The sequence below is a fragment of the Notechis scutatus genome, chromosome 1 (assembly GCF_049901735.1).
Source record: "Notechis scutatus isolate UNSWTSFEM ecotype Mainland chromosome 1, rNotScu1.2, whole genome shotgun sequence".
NCBI lineage: Eukaryota > Metazoa > Chordata > Lepidosauria > Squamata > Elapidae > Notechis > Notechis scutatus.
Window position 1 is genome coordinate 93,596,276 of NC_142009.1, and position 17,320 is coordinate 93,613,595.

Here is a 17,320-nt window from a genome sequence, read left to right on the forward strand (position 1 = left end):
TTTTCTTTAGAAAGTAATACATTTATTTAATTTTATACAGAAAATGCACCAGCAGGGTAACTATCAGTTGCATACATGCCTACACAAAGAGCAGCTGTATTTTTCTGCAGAAGCTTAAATGATGATAATCATATCCTATTAAAATCGTTCAAGAATATTGCGTAGTCTGGACTGATTCCAAAAAATGTCAAGTTTCTCTTTCGTCTAACCATCTGTCTTGGCTACAGCAAATGTGTTCCAAATATATATACCAAAATGTGAACGAAACCTTTCAGAGCCATTCCGTATCAGCATTCTAACATAGAGAGTCTTTATTATGCCATCTGCATTTCATTCACTTTTAAAAAGATAAGAGCACTGTATAAAATATAGTATTGAAAATCCCTTAGTGTCTAATCAATCATACTTTTACTTCAAATAGTTTCCTTTTTTCAATATGCCAGCCTTTAGCATTTTACAGATAATGTGGGTCGCAGGTTCCTCATCATTTTGCAAAACACACTGTAGGCAGGAACCAAAGAAACATGGAGTAAGTGCCATGTACTTAAGACCTTTAGTTTCTGGAACAGAATTATCTGAGTATCACATTTATTTATTTAACCATAATTAAGCTTCTTCCACTTCATCTTCATGACATCTCGAGAAACATGGTTAATTTCAAAAGCACTGTGTGATACGATATGAATGGGCTGATAATGAAAGAAAATCAAAACTTTTTGCTGGGTACATTGACAATTTTTGTCTCCCTCTTTACAAAGTATTTAAATGTCTGTTTAATACATGACTTTAAAATAAACTCTAAATATTATAGACTTTAAATTATATTTTAAGTTTTTTTAAACATTGAAAATATTTGAAATGGCTTTTGAAGCCCAGCAGAATGATATACAAGGTTTTGTAAGTAGTATAAAAGTCATCATATTACAGCATACAATTCTAAGTTTTGTGAAAAATATGAACTTCAGATGATGGCCATTCACAAAAACTTTAGAACCTAATTAATCTGAGAACTGAGTATAATTAATGTATTGTAGCTACATACAGCAAAGCCAACATCCCATATTATCCTGAAACTGTTTTTGTATTCTTTATATTTTAAATATTATAATATTTCTTAGATGAATGAAGTTCTTTTTATGAACTTAAACCAGAAAGTCTTCTGCTTCCTTGCTATCTGGGTGATATTTGCAACTTTTAATAATAATTTTATACTTAATTTGTTTAATAAAATTAATGATTTTTTTTTTGTAAATTTTATTTGAGTTTTCACAAAAAAAATACGAATAAAACATCTTTTTTGAAAGTAGCGTAATCCTGGGTTACATTTCTTCGTACAGACACAAATTCAGGTTTATGCTCATTTTTATGTTCTATTCCATATCTTATTACTGTTTTACATTTTCTGCATAGCTTCTCCCCTCTTTTAATTGTCTCAATTTTATTTTAATTATCTCGTCTCAATTCAAATCATTATATTTATATTTTTTGTCTGTCCTGTTTCAATTATCTATTATCTCTTCTCATTAAACAAAGTTTCTCCTGTAGTTACTGATTGGAGTATGACACCTTTATATCTTTTAAGTTTATCCATTTAACTCTTATTTAGGCTTCAATATATACCCTAAAGTTATAACATTCAATATAATACATAACTTCCATTCGGATTCTGCTTGGTACATTCTTAAAATACACACTATATTCTTAAAAAAAGAAAAAATTATAAATATATGTAATTAAAACAACACATTCCATTCCAATTCAATTCTATCATTAATATTAATATTCATTAAAATCTTAACTTCTTTAACATTACTTTTCAATTAAATATCATACTTCTATGGGAACAATTATAAGCTTTCCATAATTAATTCCTCCCCCCTCTTCACTTATATTTTATAAAACATTAACTAATTAAAATGTCCCCGTCCCTTCCTAATTCAATTTTCTCATTTATTTTATTTCACTTATTTTATTAACAAACATTTCACTAAATTACACTAACTATTTTATCCCTCATTTTAATCATACGTTGTTTCCAATTTTCTAAAGTTATTTCTATTACTAATATAACAATACAATCTTATGTACCTTTACAGAATCCCTTTTTCAGTTACATTTTCACCCATTATCTCTAAATAGGTCCTGTTTCTCTATATTTTGTTCCGGTCCTTTGTAACTTCTTTTCCTTTCCTTCTTCCCTCTCTTCTTCTCTCTCCCCTTTTTACCCCCTTGTCTCTCTACCTCTATTTCTCTCTTCTGTATTCCCCTTTTCTGTTGCTTTCCAGTATTATACTTATTTTTCAAATTATTTTTCTTTTCTTTGGTTGTTTTTTTAAGTCTTAAATTCTCCATTCTCTTTCCCCCCTTTCCTTTATCTGCCCCACATAGAATTACTTGTTCATTAAAGATGGTTTCTTCTTTGTCCCAGTCTTCTTGTTTTGCAGACGTTTCTTGTTTTTTCTCATAGTTCCAAATCTCCATTTCTAAGAATTGAAAAACGAAGCCAAAAGAACCCTTCCCTTCTTGTGCATCTTCTTTGTACTTTTTAAGTTCCATTTTCAATTCATCCAGAAGTAGTGCCATTGTATAAATTTTTAAACAACCACCCGATTAATTTTAGTCATTCAAATGCAATAACCAAGAATCCAAAGATCACCAAGTAATCCAAATACACACAAGCTGTTTCTTTTTGCTCTTTTTTTTCACTTTCTCTTCCTGGGGTTCTACTGTTTAGTTACAAAGTTCCAGTTAAAATGTATCTTTTAGAAGTCTTGTTGAAGTTTTACTGTAGATTCTTTTTAATTCCAGGCAGTCTCCTCTCTCTTTCCAGATCCTGCCCTTTTATTCTTTTTCTCTCCCTTCCTGCTTATGAAAAAAAAATTTAGTGTCCAGAAATCTTTATTATCCCTTTGACATTTTGTTTTATTTTCAGCTTAATTGCCTGTTGATGTCAAAGCGGATTTTTCCGATTTCTTATTTAAGTCTCTTAGTTGTCAGTGTAGGGAAAGGGAGAGAAGAAAAAAAACACCAAACCTTTCCCTTTTCACTTTCCTTCACTGCTTCTGACTCTTCTTTGGGAGCGATGTTATTTTTTTTGTAAGTTTAAATTCTAGAGTACCTTAGTTGTTGCTTTTGCAATTTAACCTGGTCAGCCAAAACTTTCACTTCTTATCTTCCTCCTGCACATGGTGAAGAGGGGGGAGACTGCCAGCAGTGTTGAGGAGAGCCGCATCTCTCCTCATCAGCTGGCCATTACTCCCTTTCCCGAAGGCGGTTGCAGCGGTGGTCAGAAATGGCCACCTCAAAGAAGAACTCGACCAAAATTAATGATTTTAAATATTAAATTCTGCTATGTCATATTTATTTCCATAATATTTCATAATATTTCATATTGTGGAAAGATAGTGCATAGAAACTGATTTTAGTGTATAATAATCTGTGAGATAATAATTGTGGAAAGCAGTCCATAGGCAAAATTACACTTCCCCTAAATTCTTCTGTCATTACTGTTACTGTCATTCATTATATCTAACTTTAGTAGCAGAAAAGCGTGTCATCAGATATATATTGTATCTATAGGCACTTTTTTGAGCAAGGTAATAAGAATGGTACAAACTAACTGCCGGCATATTTTGCCATGCATTAGCTGATTTACTGTTTATTTTTGTAAACAATACTTTGAAAAACTATAGATATAGACCTACATGCAGTATTATGAGCAAATTATGTGTTTTACCTGACCCAGTAAAATTGTCAAGAGATCCATCTCCACTTGTTGTTGTTGCTGAGTCATTACTGTTCATAGGCTCTGTTTTGACTGCAAGAAGAGACACTGTATAGAAGAATGAGCAGATGTGAGATTGTATTTCTATATTTACATATATCATGCCAACTAAAGTAAAAAGTCAGTAAATTTGAGATAAGTCAAACTATACACACACTCAAAAAATTAGTAAGATTCTTAGAATAATCTTCAGCCATAGAACTATAGCTTTAAAACCATGCACTACTTTTTAAAATTAAAAATGCTAACATTTATTAATTTAAACTGATTATTATTTGATTTTGATCAACAGAGAAATCTAGAAGTACTTACACTACATTTTTCAAATATCCGTCTAACAAAAAGAGACGGGCTTTTTAAGACTATTTCACACACACCCTTTTCACTTTCAGGTTCTTGATCCCACCTCCTTTTGATTTCTAAAATTTATTCTTTCAGAGTGATCTATGTCTTAGAGCAGGGGTCTTCAAACTTGCATGCTGGCTGAGGAATTCTGGGAATTGAAATCCACAAGTCTTAAATTTCCCAAGTTTGGAGACCCCTGTTTTAAGAGTAAAAGATAATAGACTCAAACAACTCTATCCCCAAACTCTCCACATAAAACATAATGTGCTTATGATGTTCACCTTTCTTTTTTGAGATTTTTTTCATATCTGTTTGTAGCATGTGTTTTGTATATCAATAATATGGCACATAGTTTCTCTATTAACCTAAATTCATGTTTTTAAAACCTTAGAAAATACATAAAGTGAAACTTCAATAGCAAATTTTTTACTTCCATTTTAACTAACTGCAATTTATGTCAGAGCCAAGATAAACTTTTTCTCTAGTAAAAAAAGATAACTTTTAATCACAGATAATTTATTATGGATTGCTTTTCAAAATGATAGTGTAAACTAAAAATAATTTTAGGTTCATAAATATAAATGTACTATGATGTTGTTAACAGCAATTCCAATCTCTACTTCATAGGCAGTTCAGAAAAGCAAGGAAGTGATTGTTAGATATAAATTACCAATTTAATTTCCAGCTTTTACTCAGATAATACATGATTAAATAAAATTGTAGCTTAACTAAACATAATTAATTATTTTTCTTCCTCAGAATTATTTTCCTTTCTCAGGAAATCTGAGGAAGGAATTTTTAAACTACGTTTACTATAGATATGAGGTATATTTGACCATATTAATTTTATTTTATTTATTATTCAATTTATAAGGATATCCAATTCCATGATAGCTCTGGTGGCAATAAAATCATTAATAAAAAAGGTAAAAATAAAAAATGACAATCATGCAGAAGAAGAAAGGCCATTTATTCTAAAAATAATACAACACACAGTACCCATCATCTAGTCTAGCCCAAAGCCTTGAGGAAAGACCCAGGTTTAAGACTCTTATAAACATGGTCAGGGGAAGGCACAACGGACCTCGGAGGAAATCTTGGTCCAGGGAGTGAACACTGTGACAGAGAAACACATTTCTCAGGTTTCCTCAGCCTGGCGCATGCCAACTCTGATCATACCTACGAACAAAAACTATAGAAGATAGAAGATCTCTTAGATAACCAGGCCCTATTTATAGCTAATCAAAAGAACCTTGAATTGCAACTAGAAATCTACTGGTAACTATTGTATGAACCAAAGGTGTTACATGGGCATGACATGGCATATCTATAATTCTGGGTATTGTATTCTGGACCAGGTGAAGCTTCCAAATTGTTTTCAGGGGCAGGTTCATGTATTGCAGCAGTCTATATGTAAGGTGCTCCTAGCACAATGATTGGCTGTGAGATAAAGAAAATTCTTCTTCTGAAGGGGAATTATATCTCCATTCAGAACTAAAGATAGAACATTCCCAGTCCTGGTGATTCCAAAAACTCTCAGCTGCTCTTAATTACATTTATAAAATTTCTCCAAATACCTTTGATATCAGTAGTTAGCAGTATATTATTAATGTTATTAATATTATAATGATTTGTGTGTAGTACACAGGTCCATTCTCTTCCACGCACAATGTTTTTTTTCCTATTAGAAGCTGAACCTGTGTTTGCTTCTTTTTGTTTAATTTAATTTTATATTATATATACTGATGTAAAATATAGCAGGAAATCTGTTGCACCAAATTTACAACTTCCTTGTACAAAATTTATAGAAAGATTTATAGAAAAAGAAGGGGATGCAGCTATGAAGCAAAAACAATAAAGCAAATTATCAGATGCTCAACACAATAAATCATCAATCCAACCACACACATGCATTATGCTAGGATTGCTCATACTTGTTGCAGAAGAAGGAGTGCTGCAACTCAACAACCAGTCTGCAGTGTTTAAAACAGTCATGTTGTCTCCTGAGAATTGAAATGGTGTACAATGTTTCATTTTCTGAATATCTCCTTAATGTAAATAAATATTTTTCAGGATAAAAAAAAACCAACCACACACTGCCTTAACATTGGGCTATACTGTATGTTCACATACAGACAGATAGACCTATACAAGTTAAAATAATCACTTATTTTCACTAGTATGTTTTTAGATACCATGAAAAATGGTCTGAGTCTACTATAGTATGTTTTCAGGGGTCACCGTTCTCAAAACAAACTTCTTTGACTCATATTGTTGGAAGTGGGTATGTAAAATAAATTGATACTTCCATGTAAAATTCAATATTTCTAGTATAAGTAGTCTTCGAATTATGACAGAAATTAGGACTGGAATTTCCATCACTAAGCCATACGGTCCTCAGGCAAAACTTCATGTGAAGTTAAGGTGGGAGGCTGCTTCCTCAGCTTCCTCTTGACCTCCTCTCAGCCAGCTATCAAAACCCTAATCTTGCCTTTTTGGCTGAGCAGCACTCCTCAGTGGCAGTGCTAAAGCTGAAGTAAAGGTCCAGAGCCTTCAGCAATTTCAGCCACCCAATATCATGGCTGGGTCTCTACTTCAGAACTTCCAAGGTCTTCCCAAGCATTGTTGAAAATGGGACATGTTATGTGGAGAACAGCAGCAGCAGCCTCAGGAGGAAGGACTGTTGTAGCCAGCAGTTGCCCCATGTAAGGCCAGGTGTACCCAGTCAGCAGCAGGAGAAAAACAGCTAAGAAGAAGCTGGGCATAGGGTTTGAAGCAATGAATGTATACAAACAAATTTCACCTATTTGTAGTGAAGTAGCAAATTTGGAAAAGGATAATGAGATTACAATACAAACAATAGGAAAACAGGCGCAATGTTCAATACGAACAATATGAAAGGTATTAGTGTCATACTGGAAATGAAAGGGGAGAAAAGCAATATCTGCAATATTGCTATCAGCAATAGCTAGGGTATTCAGAAGACCATAGAATGTATTTTAAAATTATACAATAAGGCACTATTCAGTAAACAAACAAAATATATTTATATAGTGCTTGCTGCCTCATATTTAATGGATTTTTAAAATAAAAAATATAATGTATACTTATCTAAATTTTTCAGCTTTTAAAAGAATCTGATTATTGTTCCCCATAAAGCAGTTACATCTTGTAAAATGCTACAGTATTTTCTGGATTTAAACTGAAAGAGGTAGATTTTCACTCACCGCCTGTTCCATTTGTTGTAACAGATGTGGTGCTAAGATTAGATTTGTCCAGTTTAGAACTACCTGGTGCTTCATTGCTTCCCACAAGATTATGAGGACTTGCTAGATCCTGCATTTCCATAGATCTATTAAAGGACAAATAAAAAGGAAAGAAAAAGAAATACTATCACTATATTATTTGCATCATAAAAGTACAGAGCTAGCCATACTTTGAAGTAAAAATTGAAAATGAACATTTCCTGAAAACTTTACATATGAAAACAAATACTAGTCTGTAATTAGCCTCATGATTATCATCATCATTATCCTTGAGAGAGAAACTGGTAGAAAAGGAAAAGACAAGAGATTAGAAGCATTCCACTTGAATCATATTCTTCTATCGATGGGGGGATAGAGAGGGGGGCATCTAAAAGTTTTGTTCAGGAAACTTCAAATGCCTTTTGGATAGCAGCCTGCAATTATGCATGCTGTGATTTAACTGAAGTTCATCTTCAATTAAAAGTGGAAATTACAAGTAGTAACTGTCACGGCTGATTTCACTCAGAATGTAAATGTGGTATGTGTATGTAGTAATATAGATATTTTGAATTATTCCAGGGGAGTTAAACAAAGACCTGAGAAAAATTACATTTTTTTAAAAAAAGAATAATAATATCAATAGGAAATATTCCTCTTCTGAAACAACAGGGACAATATTGGGATATAATTTTAATATAGTATTTTTGTAAAAATAATATGTAATTGGCATTTAATAGCCAATTAATGTAAGGGCTTTCATACAACTCTCCATGTATTTCTGGAACAGTAACTAAGATATGGAACTTATATCTCAGTGAAACAGTGACATGAATAGCAAAAGGTGGCAGTATTATGAAAGCAAATCTCCAAAAACTGGCATGCTAATTGGAGAAAATGACAATATACTAAAATTTACTACTTTCCAAAAGTATTTGCTGAGGGTAGAAAATTCATATAGTGGAAATTAAACACCAAGTATATTCTGGAATAGTGGAAAATTCTTGCAAATGAAAACTTCCTACAGTTTGTCATAATAACGATAACTAATAATTTATATAATGGAAAAGACGGTAACTTTTTAAAGAAATGCATCTTGGAAATAGGTGGCTGAGTCAGACAGCAAAACTAAGCTTATGGTTTCATTGCATAGCAAAATGTGGAGACTACACATTTGTAACAAAAATATACTATGAATGTTTGTCTCAGAAGGAAACAGAATTCGTATCCCATCTCATATTTATACATATTCTATGACCACTTTTTAAAATTATTTTTTTCAAAGCCTTGCTTTATGATGTAATAATGCTACAGTGGGCTTTTATAAGCGATAACATTTATATTTATGTATAATATATTTATAATACCATTCCAGCTGCTCCTCCATTCTCAGGTTTCATTCCTGGCATTCTCAAGTACAACTATTATTCCTGTCTAAAAAAATAGATATTTGTTGCCAATCAATATAATTAGCAGTGAGTAGGTGGACTAATAATTTGACTGAATATAAGGAAACGGTGTTCTCTGTTTTGAAGCAAAGGGTAAGAATGGCAAGGCATATAGCTCTCCAATGAGTGGAAAGATAGTGATTTAGTGAGATAGTTAAGTGAGTTTTGCCCCATTTTATGACTTTTCTTGCCATAGTTGTTGAGTGAATCACTGCAGTTGTTAAGTTAGTAACATGGTTGTTAAGTGAATCTGGCTTCCCACATGGCCCTGGGACACTGCAACCATCATAAATATGAATCCGTTGCCAAGCATCTGAATTTTGGTCACATGGCCATGGAGATGCTGCAATGGTTGTAAGTGTGAAAAACAGTCAGAAGCCACTTTTTTCAGTGCCGCTGTAACTTCAAACAGTCACTAAATGAAGTGACACTTTATTTTTATCAGTATCTTGTAAATGATAAACTTCAGCCCTGTTATATTGATCTAACAGAATTCTAAATGTAGAGGCAAAAGAAATAGCAGTTCCAACATCTCAGGAAAAAATACCTCAGAATTCATACTTTTTGGCTCACTGTCTTTGTCAGTATTATAAATGTGAATACAGTCAGCTAAGCCCCCCTCTCCATCTATCCAGATTCCATTATTGAGGCGTGCACTTTCTCATATACCTCTTCCAGCTTATAACTTAATTGTGACCTGCAACAACCTCATTATTCTAGTTCTGGGCCTCTTTTGAGCAGCAGACACGAAACCTCTAAGGACTGGACTGAGACCACCATACTCACTTTCACTTCTAACCAAATCCAGATTTCACCTTTGAAAATCTAAGGTAGAGAACTGATTACAGAAAGGCAAATCCATTTCTGCTGAAAACGCTGGGTACAGTTACTGTTCTTTGGGAATTGACCTTACATTTAGTCACCTTCAATACTTTTCCGCAAAAATACAGCATGAATACTGAAATACATCCATTATATTGTAAAATCTGATTATAGTAATGTTGGGTGCATACTTAAAATATATAGAAGCCTGTTGGCTGTTATATGAAATATCTCAAGAGAGACTGTATGAAACTCATAAAGAATCTTATCTACTGAAGAAAGAATGTGGGGTCAAGAATTAATGAAATGGGGAGTGGGAAATAATCCTTTGGGATACTCACTTTGTCCAAACATCCCATCTGTGGTTCAACCACATAAGCGTCTTGTGGGCAAATCCAAACACATTAAGAGAAGTGCTTGAGGAATCTGCCAAGAAGCCAGATGCACTGATTGCAAAATTTCTCTTTTAGCTGTCATCTGAATCTTCTAACTGCCACCCAAAATATGGGCAATATGAAAAATTGTGACCTATAATGTGAGATGCAATGAGTACTACTTAAGTACTACCAAATGACCATCTGCATCCAGGAATGGATTGTTTAAAAGGATGATGTGAAAGGTAGTGAAGCTATGTGTGCTGATGATAGCATTATTTATTAACTGTCCCTTATATTATTAAATTACTATTAAAACAGGATTTCCTGTGCCCTTATTTAAGCAGAGTCCATGCTGCTTTTATGTTTCATTTTTTTAACTCCCTCAACACTTACTTTTCTTTACCACTGATTAGATGCTGTATCAGTTATTTTTTGAAGTAAAATTATCTACCAAAAAAAAAAAACTTCTACAGGCTATTCAGGTCTGTTCTGACTACCACCTTCTATTTAACACCACTGTCAATACTGCTAACCCTACAAAGCAACCTTGACTATGTGTCAGAATGGTCGAACAATTGGCAACTTCGAATCTCAACCAACAAATTCTCTGTCTTACCCATTGGCAACAAAAATCAGAACACCAAATACAAACTGGGCAGATATGACCTCATAGACCACCTTCACCCTGTCAAGGACCTAGGAGTACTCATTTCAAAAGATCTAAGCCCCAGAGCTCACTATAACAGCTTTGCCAAAGAGGCATTAAGAGTTGTTAACCTAATTTTGTGAAGCTTCTTCTTGGTAACATTGAACTGCAAACCAGGGCATACAAAACCTTCGCCAGACCAACTCTCAAATACAGCTCATCTACCTGGAATCCACACTGTATAATAGACATTAATACAATTGAGCAAGTCCAGAGGTATTTCATGAGAAGAATACTTAACTCCTCCCCTCACAATAGAATATCTTATGCCACCAGGCTTGAAATATGGATCTAGACAACTTAGAACGCCGCTGCCTATGGTCTGACCTAAGCTTAGTACACAAAATTGTCTACTACAACATCCTACCTGTAAACGACTACTTCAGTTTCAACCACAATAATACATGGGCAAACAATAGATACAAATTTAAAGTAAACCGCTCCAAACTTGATTGCGGAAAATACGACTTCAGCAACAGAGTGGTCAATGCCTGGAACTCACTACCTGACTCTATTGTTACATCCTCAAACCCCCAAAACTTTAACCTTAAACTGTCTACCATGGACCTCACTCCATTCCTAAGAGGTCTGTAAGGGGGCATGCATAAGCGCACTAGCATGCCTACCATCCCTGTCCTACTATTCCCATTTATTTGTACTCATTTATTATGTATATACTTATACCTGTTTATACTTATATGTTTATTGTTAGGTTTATACTTATACTTGCTTTCCCATACACGCATGACAAACAAATAAAATAAATAAATAAAATTCCATCCATCCTTGAAAGTTATTGCTGGAGATGGGACATACCATACATACAAATTTGATCTCACATACAAGCAATTTTTGAAGCAAAGTGACAATTTAATATGAAGGTTGTCCAAGTTTCAACAAATCTGGAACAACTAAAACTGCTTCAAAATACACAAGTTTGACTTTATCCCACTTGCATGCGGAGTTCTCGGATGTGGAAGTGGACCTGTGATTTTCTATAATTCCCTTATTTTTACCATCCCCTTCTGACTGTAGAACATATAGTGTAGAACATGTAGTGCATAGTTTGAAGCTTCAGAGCTATATGCAGTTTTAAATGGTTTCTTGAAAATGGTTTTTTGCTATTTTTCATGTAATAGAAAGAGATAATGATTACATATTTCGAAAGTATTCACATACACTGTATACTCTGTGTGTGAAAATTAAAAATTTAACTATCGTCCCAGTACCTTCTACTTTTTGGAGAGTGGTTATCACTGAACAGCAAATCTCTCAGCTCATAAAATAATGGTGTTCTGCTCAAATGTGCAGCTAATAATACATCTGTATTTAAATGTATGAAGAGTTAAAGTTGAATATACTTCTTGTGCACTACATTTTTCTTTGATAAACCATTTGCAATTTTAAAACAAGCTATTATTTGGCAATAATAGTAGCAATTTTATTTCTCATTAAGTCATTAAAACACTAATAAAATAGACAGAAATCCACTTTTCATTATCCAGTACAAGATAAGATTGTGGTGTGCTAAAATTTACAGACAGCATATTCAAATGCAGCTCCACTGTCTCCCATTTATAATTCTAGGCTATCATATCCATAACTGCCTATATAAATTTAACAAAAAAATTATGAGAAAGTACGCTGAACCTTCAATCTAAAAAAAAAAACCACTTTAAAAAGAATGTTTTACAGAATCTCAAATTTATACCAAGTGACTTCAGGCTTCCCCATCTTATTGCCACCGTTCATTACTGCTACCTGGTGAATAGCTAATTAGTGTGCCAGTTATTTTTGGTGGCCCACATTTATTTTTAATATGCCATTGTGATTCTTTCCACTCTACCAGTTATGCAAGCCCAATTTAAATTTTTAGAAGTTAGAACTAGAATGGATTCCATTAGAAATAAATAAGTCAGTATATACCAGATAGTTGACTTGCAACTGGTTGCTTAGCAATCACTTGAAGTTACAGTGGATCTACCAGAGGCTACGTAGGAGCTACCTTTGAAGTTCTGAGAGTCACATGACTGAACTTCAGACACTTGGCACCCAGGCTACATTTATGGTCATTTGCAATATCCCAGTCACATGACTACATTTTACGATGGTAAAATGCTAAAAAAATGCTAAAAATGCTAAAAACTGGCAGTTACCAAATGGCTGTGGTATTCACATAATGACCACCACAAAAAAGGTTGTAAAATTGTCTGTCATGTAACTGACCCATTTTATGACCATTACTTTACAACTCATGACCGTGATTAAGTCAAGGACTACCTGTAATGGTTACAGCTCCATAGATTTAGGTCTAATAAATAACTTCACATATGAATTCTTAGATAACTGAGTTTTCAAAAAAAAAATTCAAATGTGTCTAAATACAGAGTTCTATTAGTGTTGGTTACCTTAGTATATCAATACTAATGTAAACAGGCTACATATTATTATCTTTTCCAAAAAGAAGTTCTATCCATGTATCATCATCAGCTGGAGAAAAATATTTCAGTATTCCATTTCTCTCTATAAATCTGATTCTTTAAAGGAAAGCCTCCTTACAGCTAATGATTCTCTCTCTCTCTCTCTCTCTCTCTCTCTCTCTCTCTCTCACACACACACACACACACACACACACACACACACTCAGATACACACATTATCATACTGGTAATGACTCTCAGCAGTCACTTAAGACTTCCAATGGTGGATCCGTTGCCACTTTGTTGTTATTGTCATCTTTTCCCTCTTTCCTTTCACCTTTCCCCACACCACAGATTCCTCAAGGGAGCTGGATATTTTAATAATATATCCATATTTGAGCCTGGTCATTTGATGAGAACTCTGAATCAATTTGTTTTCTTGGCAGTCTATAATATTCTCAAGAATTTTCCCAACACTAAATTTTGGAAACATTACTACTCTTTTTATTCTGTTTCTTCAATGTCCAATTTTCACTTTCCTATTGTGTCAGGGGAAAAATAGTGCCTGCACAATACTGATCTTTGTAGATATTGACCTGTCCAGTATCAGAATATTTTTTTCCAAGGCCTTCACTGTCACCCTACACACTTCTGGTTGGTAATATATTTCTTGATTACTGGTGTCTTTATTGTTGATAATGGATCCTAAAAGGCAGAAGTTATCTCCGTATTTGTTAAAGTTAAGGATGAATAAGTTGTCACTAGTTTGATCTTTATATTTAATTTTAGTCCAATCTTTTCCTCCGTGCTTCTTAATTTTGATGACTAGAGCATGCAGATCATTAGCAATTTCAGATATCTACAAACACAAAAATATACCCACACATCATTCTCTGACTTAAGGGTTCATGCACATCAGTTCCATTAATGAATTAACCCACCAATATAATTAAAAGTAGCTGGCAGGTTCAACTGAAGCAACAGAATGGCCATTTAGTTCTCTGATGGTGTTTTTAGTTCTGAAATTATGTTTTACTTCTAAAGACAGATTATAATTCATTTCAGTCAAAAGCATTCCGAAGTTCTTGAAAATAAAATGCTATTTCGCAGAACATAGCAAGGATAAGCACAAGATAGGGCATACTTGTCAAGCACACAGGCAGTTCAAATGAATATAAAGGTTTATTGCAAGTTTAACCTCTCCACAATAACCTGAACTAATGGTCAAAAGCAAATTGGCAGGAGATAAGAGTCAATGGAATTTAAGGTGGGCTGGAGTTAGATATTTTGTTGAGTGTGAAGAGACTTAAGACTAATGACATGTTTGACTCCTCCCTCAGATTCAGTCTGGTCATCTCCTGCACTTTTTGTCTTGAGCTCAGAATAAAACCTGACAAATTTTGACTACTTCAGCCATTGTGCTTAATCTTACAACACCCGATTCTTCCCCTTTTTAGCAGAGATATCAGCAAAGAACAACACAGATCCTTTTCCTGAACTATTTCCTAAATGGTAGGTTATGAAAAAAAAGAATTCAAATTCATTCCTTGTTCTTATTAAGTAAGTAGATATCCAAAAGGCCAAGAAAATAATGTATAAAAATAAGAAAAAAAGCATAATTATATGTGCAAAAAGAAAAATATGATGTTAAATCAATTTATCTTTCTTCTATGCTTTAATTTGCTGAACTTCTCATAGGGTCTAATTAAACTGAAATTATCTTCATTTATTCTCTCCATTGAGAAGAAGAAAATATTTTTCCTCCACGGGCAGGAGTAAAACTGATTTAAAAATCATCCCCTTGGCTAAATTTTCTGGAATTTTGGTGACAGAGAGCCTATAGTATGAACTAAAACTCTATCTATTCTTTTAGCTCTGGAATTACAAAAATAGAATAATGTTAAAGACATTTGCCCTTTCTTCAATTGCCTTACAAAGGGACAGCCAGTTTGTAAGTTCAGAGAAAGAGCATGAGAAAGAAATTGAAGAAATCTCTGACATAAGAAGCTGAAAGATAATTGGATTTTAAACTGAAAGTAATCCAGTTGCTGAAATTTCTGTAACCTAATCTTGCTTTCAGTACAGCTGGTTGCCAAGAGTCAACTATTCTTTTAAAGGCATTGTAGAAGGAGAGCTGTGCTACTCTATGCTAGTCAAAAGAAATAGTCTGGTACCAGCTTTTAGAGATTAACAGATTTTATATAAGGCATAAGATTTCTTACAAATTCATAATGTGACAGCTAAACACTAGCACTAGATGAAGTTACCTAATTTGGGTAAAGAAATGTTTGTAAGAAAACAACCAAGCTCAGACAACACCAAGATCCCCTCGTGACAGTTTAATGTTTAAATATTATAGTGCAAATCATAAACCTTAGAATAAGAGCAACACAGCTAATAATTGCATTGAGACAGTAAACTTGAGAGAGGATATGTTTCTACAAGAAATACATGCTTCTTAATTTTTTTCAGAACTATTGGGTATTTTATTAAAAAGTCATAGCTTAAGTTCTAAACCTTTGAATTTGAAAACAACCAATTAATTAACTGTTGAGGTCTTGAGACTGTGTGTGTGTGTGTGTAATATTCTACAGGTATCTTTGAAATATGCATTTTTAAAGCTCCCATTAGGAACTATGAAAGTACTGCACTTAGTGATTTCAATAATACACAATATCCGTAAAAATGATATTTAGCATATTCAAACCGCAATACAATAATTCTAAAACTGCTCTTCCCATATCTTTTTATGAAATTGCTTTTTAAGTACAGGTAGTCCTCGACTTCCTTTAGTGACCATTCAAAATTACAATGGCACTGAAAAAAAGTGATTGATAATCGTTTTTCACACTTACAACCAACTGCAGCCGCTTCATGGTCACATGATCAAAATTCAGATGCTTAGTAACTGACTCATATTGATGACCATTGCAGTGTCCTGGGGTTATGTGATCATTTTCTGTAACCTTCTGACAAGCAACATCAATGGGAAAGCCAGATTCACTTAATAATCCTGTTGCTAACTTAACAATTGCAGTTATTCACTTAACAACTGTGACAAGAAAAGTCGCAAAATGGGGCAAAACTCACTTAACAACTGTCTCAAATAACAACAGGAATTTGGGGATCATTTGTGGTCATAAGTTGAATACCTGTATATTAGAAACATAGGCACATAAAAGCACATAAATACATATTTCCACAAAGGTCACCATATGTTGTTAAGGGAAACCTGTCACTTATACTTTTATTATCTGTAACCATCTGTTACTATATTCACTTCCTTAGCATATCAATTGATGGCCAAAAATATTTATGAGCAAGTTTCAGGGTCAAGAAATTAGAAACTATCTATTTTTCCCTATGGATTTTAACAGATCATTGCCAGCCTTAAGTGCCTCTGGTTTTAAAAGAAACAAAAAACAGAGAAAAAGAACAAAATACACTAGTAAATTACAGTTATTCTGCTCAGTAACAGAAGCCTAATTTACTTGATTAATTAGAGATACATTTCATTTATTTATTAATACTATGTCTTTCTTCTGGAAATTCAAGAAGATATGCAATATGTAAATTCAAGAAGATATGCAATACCTTATTCATTTTCCTCACAATAACCTCAAGTCATTCAGTAGCCTTACCATCATATGAAAAAGTACTCCCCATTGATTTTTTTTATTTTTTCAACATATTTCCACATTTGATTTTCATTTAAACAATGCTAATAATGTAACAGTGTCATACATCTTTTATATTTTGTAGTCCATTTGTAGTCCGTTGTGTAATTTATGTAAACATAAATACATATGGAAAAAGTTAAGCACACTCCTACATTCATCACTGTCTCAAATACCTAAAATTAGAATCAGGTGTACCAGATCAGATATAAATGATTAGAACATCATTAGAGACAATCTGGGAGGAAGCTCTTTAATTTAAATGTCAGACAGTTACTTTGATTTGCTCTTTGTTGTTGAACTTTGTGGTATCACCATTCATAGGTCGAAATATCTCTCTAAGACTTTCAGAAAGGTTACAGATGCCTATAGGTCTTGGAAGGGATTTAAAAAGATCAGCAAACAATTGGGCATCAACCATACCACTGTCCAGAAGATCATTTATAAGTTGAGGCGATTTCAAACAACTATCAACCTGCCCAGGCCAGACCAACACAGC

General features: G+C 33.5%; 1 protein-coding gene across 14 annotated transcripts in view; it reads right to left on the reverse strand.

Annotated features, from left to right (window-relative positions):
• Positions 1-17,320, reverse strand: part of EYA4 (EYA transcriptional coactivator and phosphatase 4) — a 108,421-nt gene that overhangs the window by 38,880 nt on the left and 52,221 nt on the right. For 7 of the 14 annotated variants that reach the window (XM_087971417.1, XM_026666126.2, XM_087971394.1 and 4 more), the window contains 3 exons: positions 7,357-7,481; positions 6,064-6,132; positions 3,737-3,832 (listed from right to left, as the gene is read on the reverse strand). In XM_087971417.1, coding sequence (XP_087827543.1) covers positions 3,737-3,832; positions 6,064-6,132; positions 7,357-7,481 — 290 coding nt within the window. Of the gene's footprint in view, positions 1-3,736; positions 3,833-6,063; positions 6,133-7,356; positions 7,482-8,738; positions 8,758-9,982; positions 10,116-17,320 lie in introns of those variants that run through there. The other 7 variants (XM_026666129.2, XM_026666130.2, XM_087971431.1 and 4 more) reach the window with 3 other exon arrangements.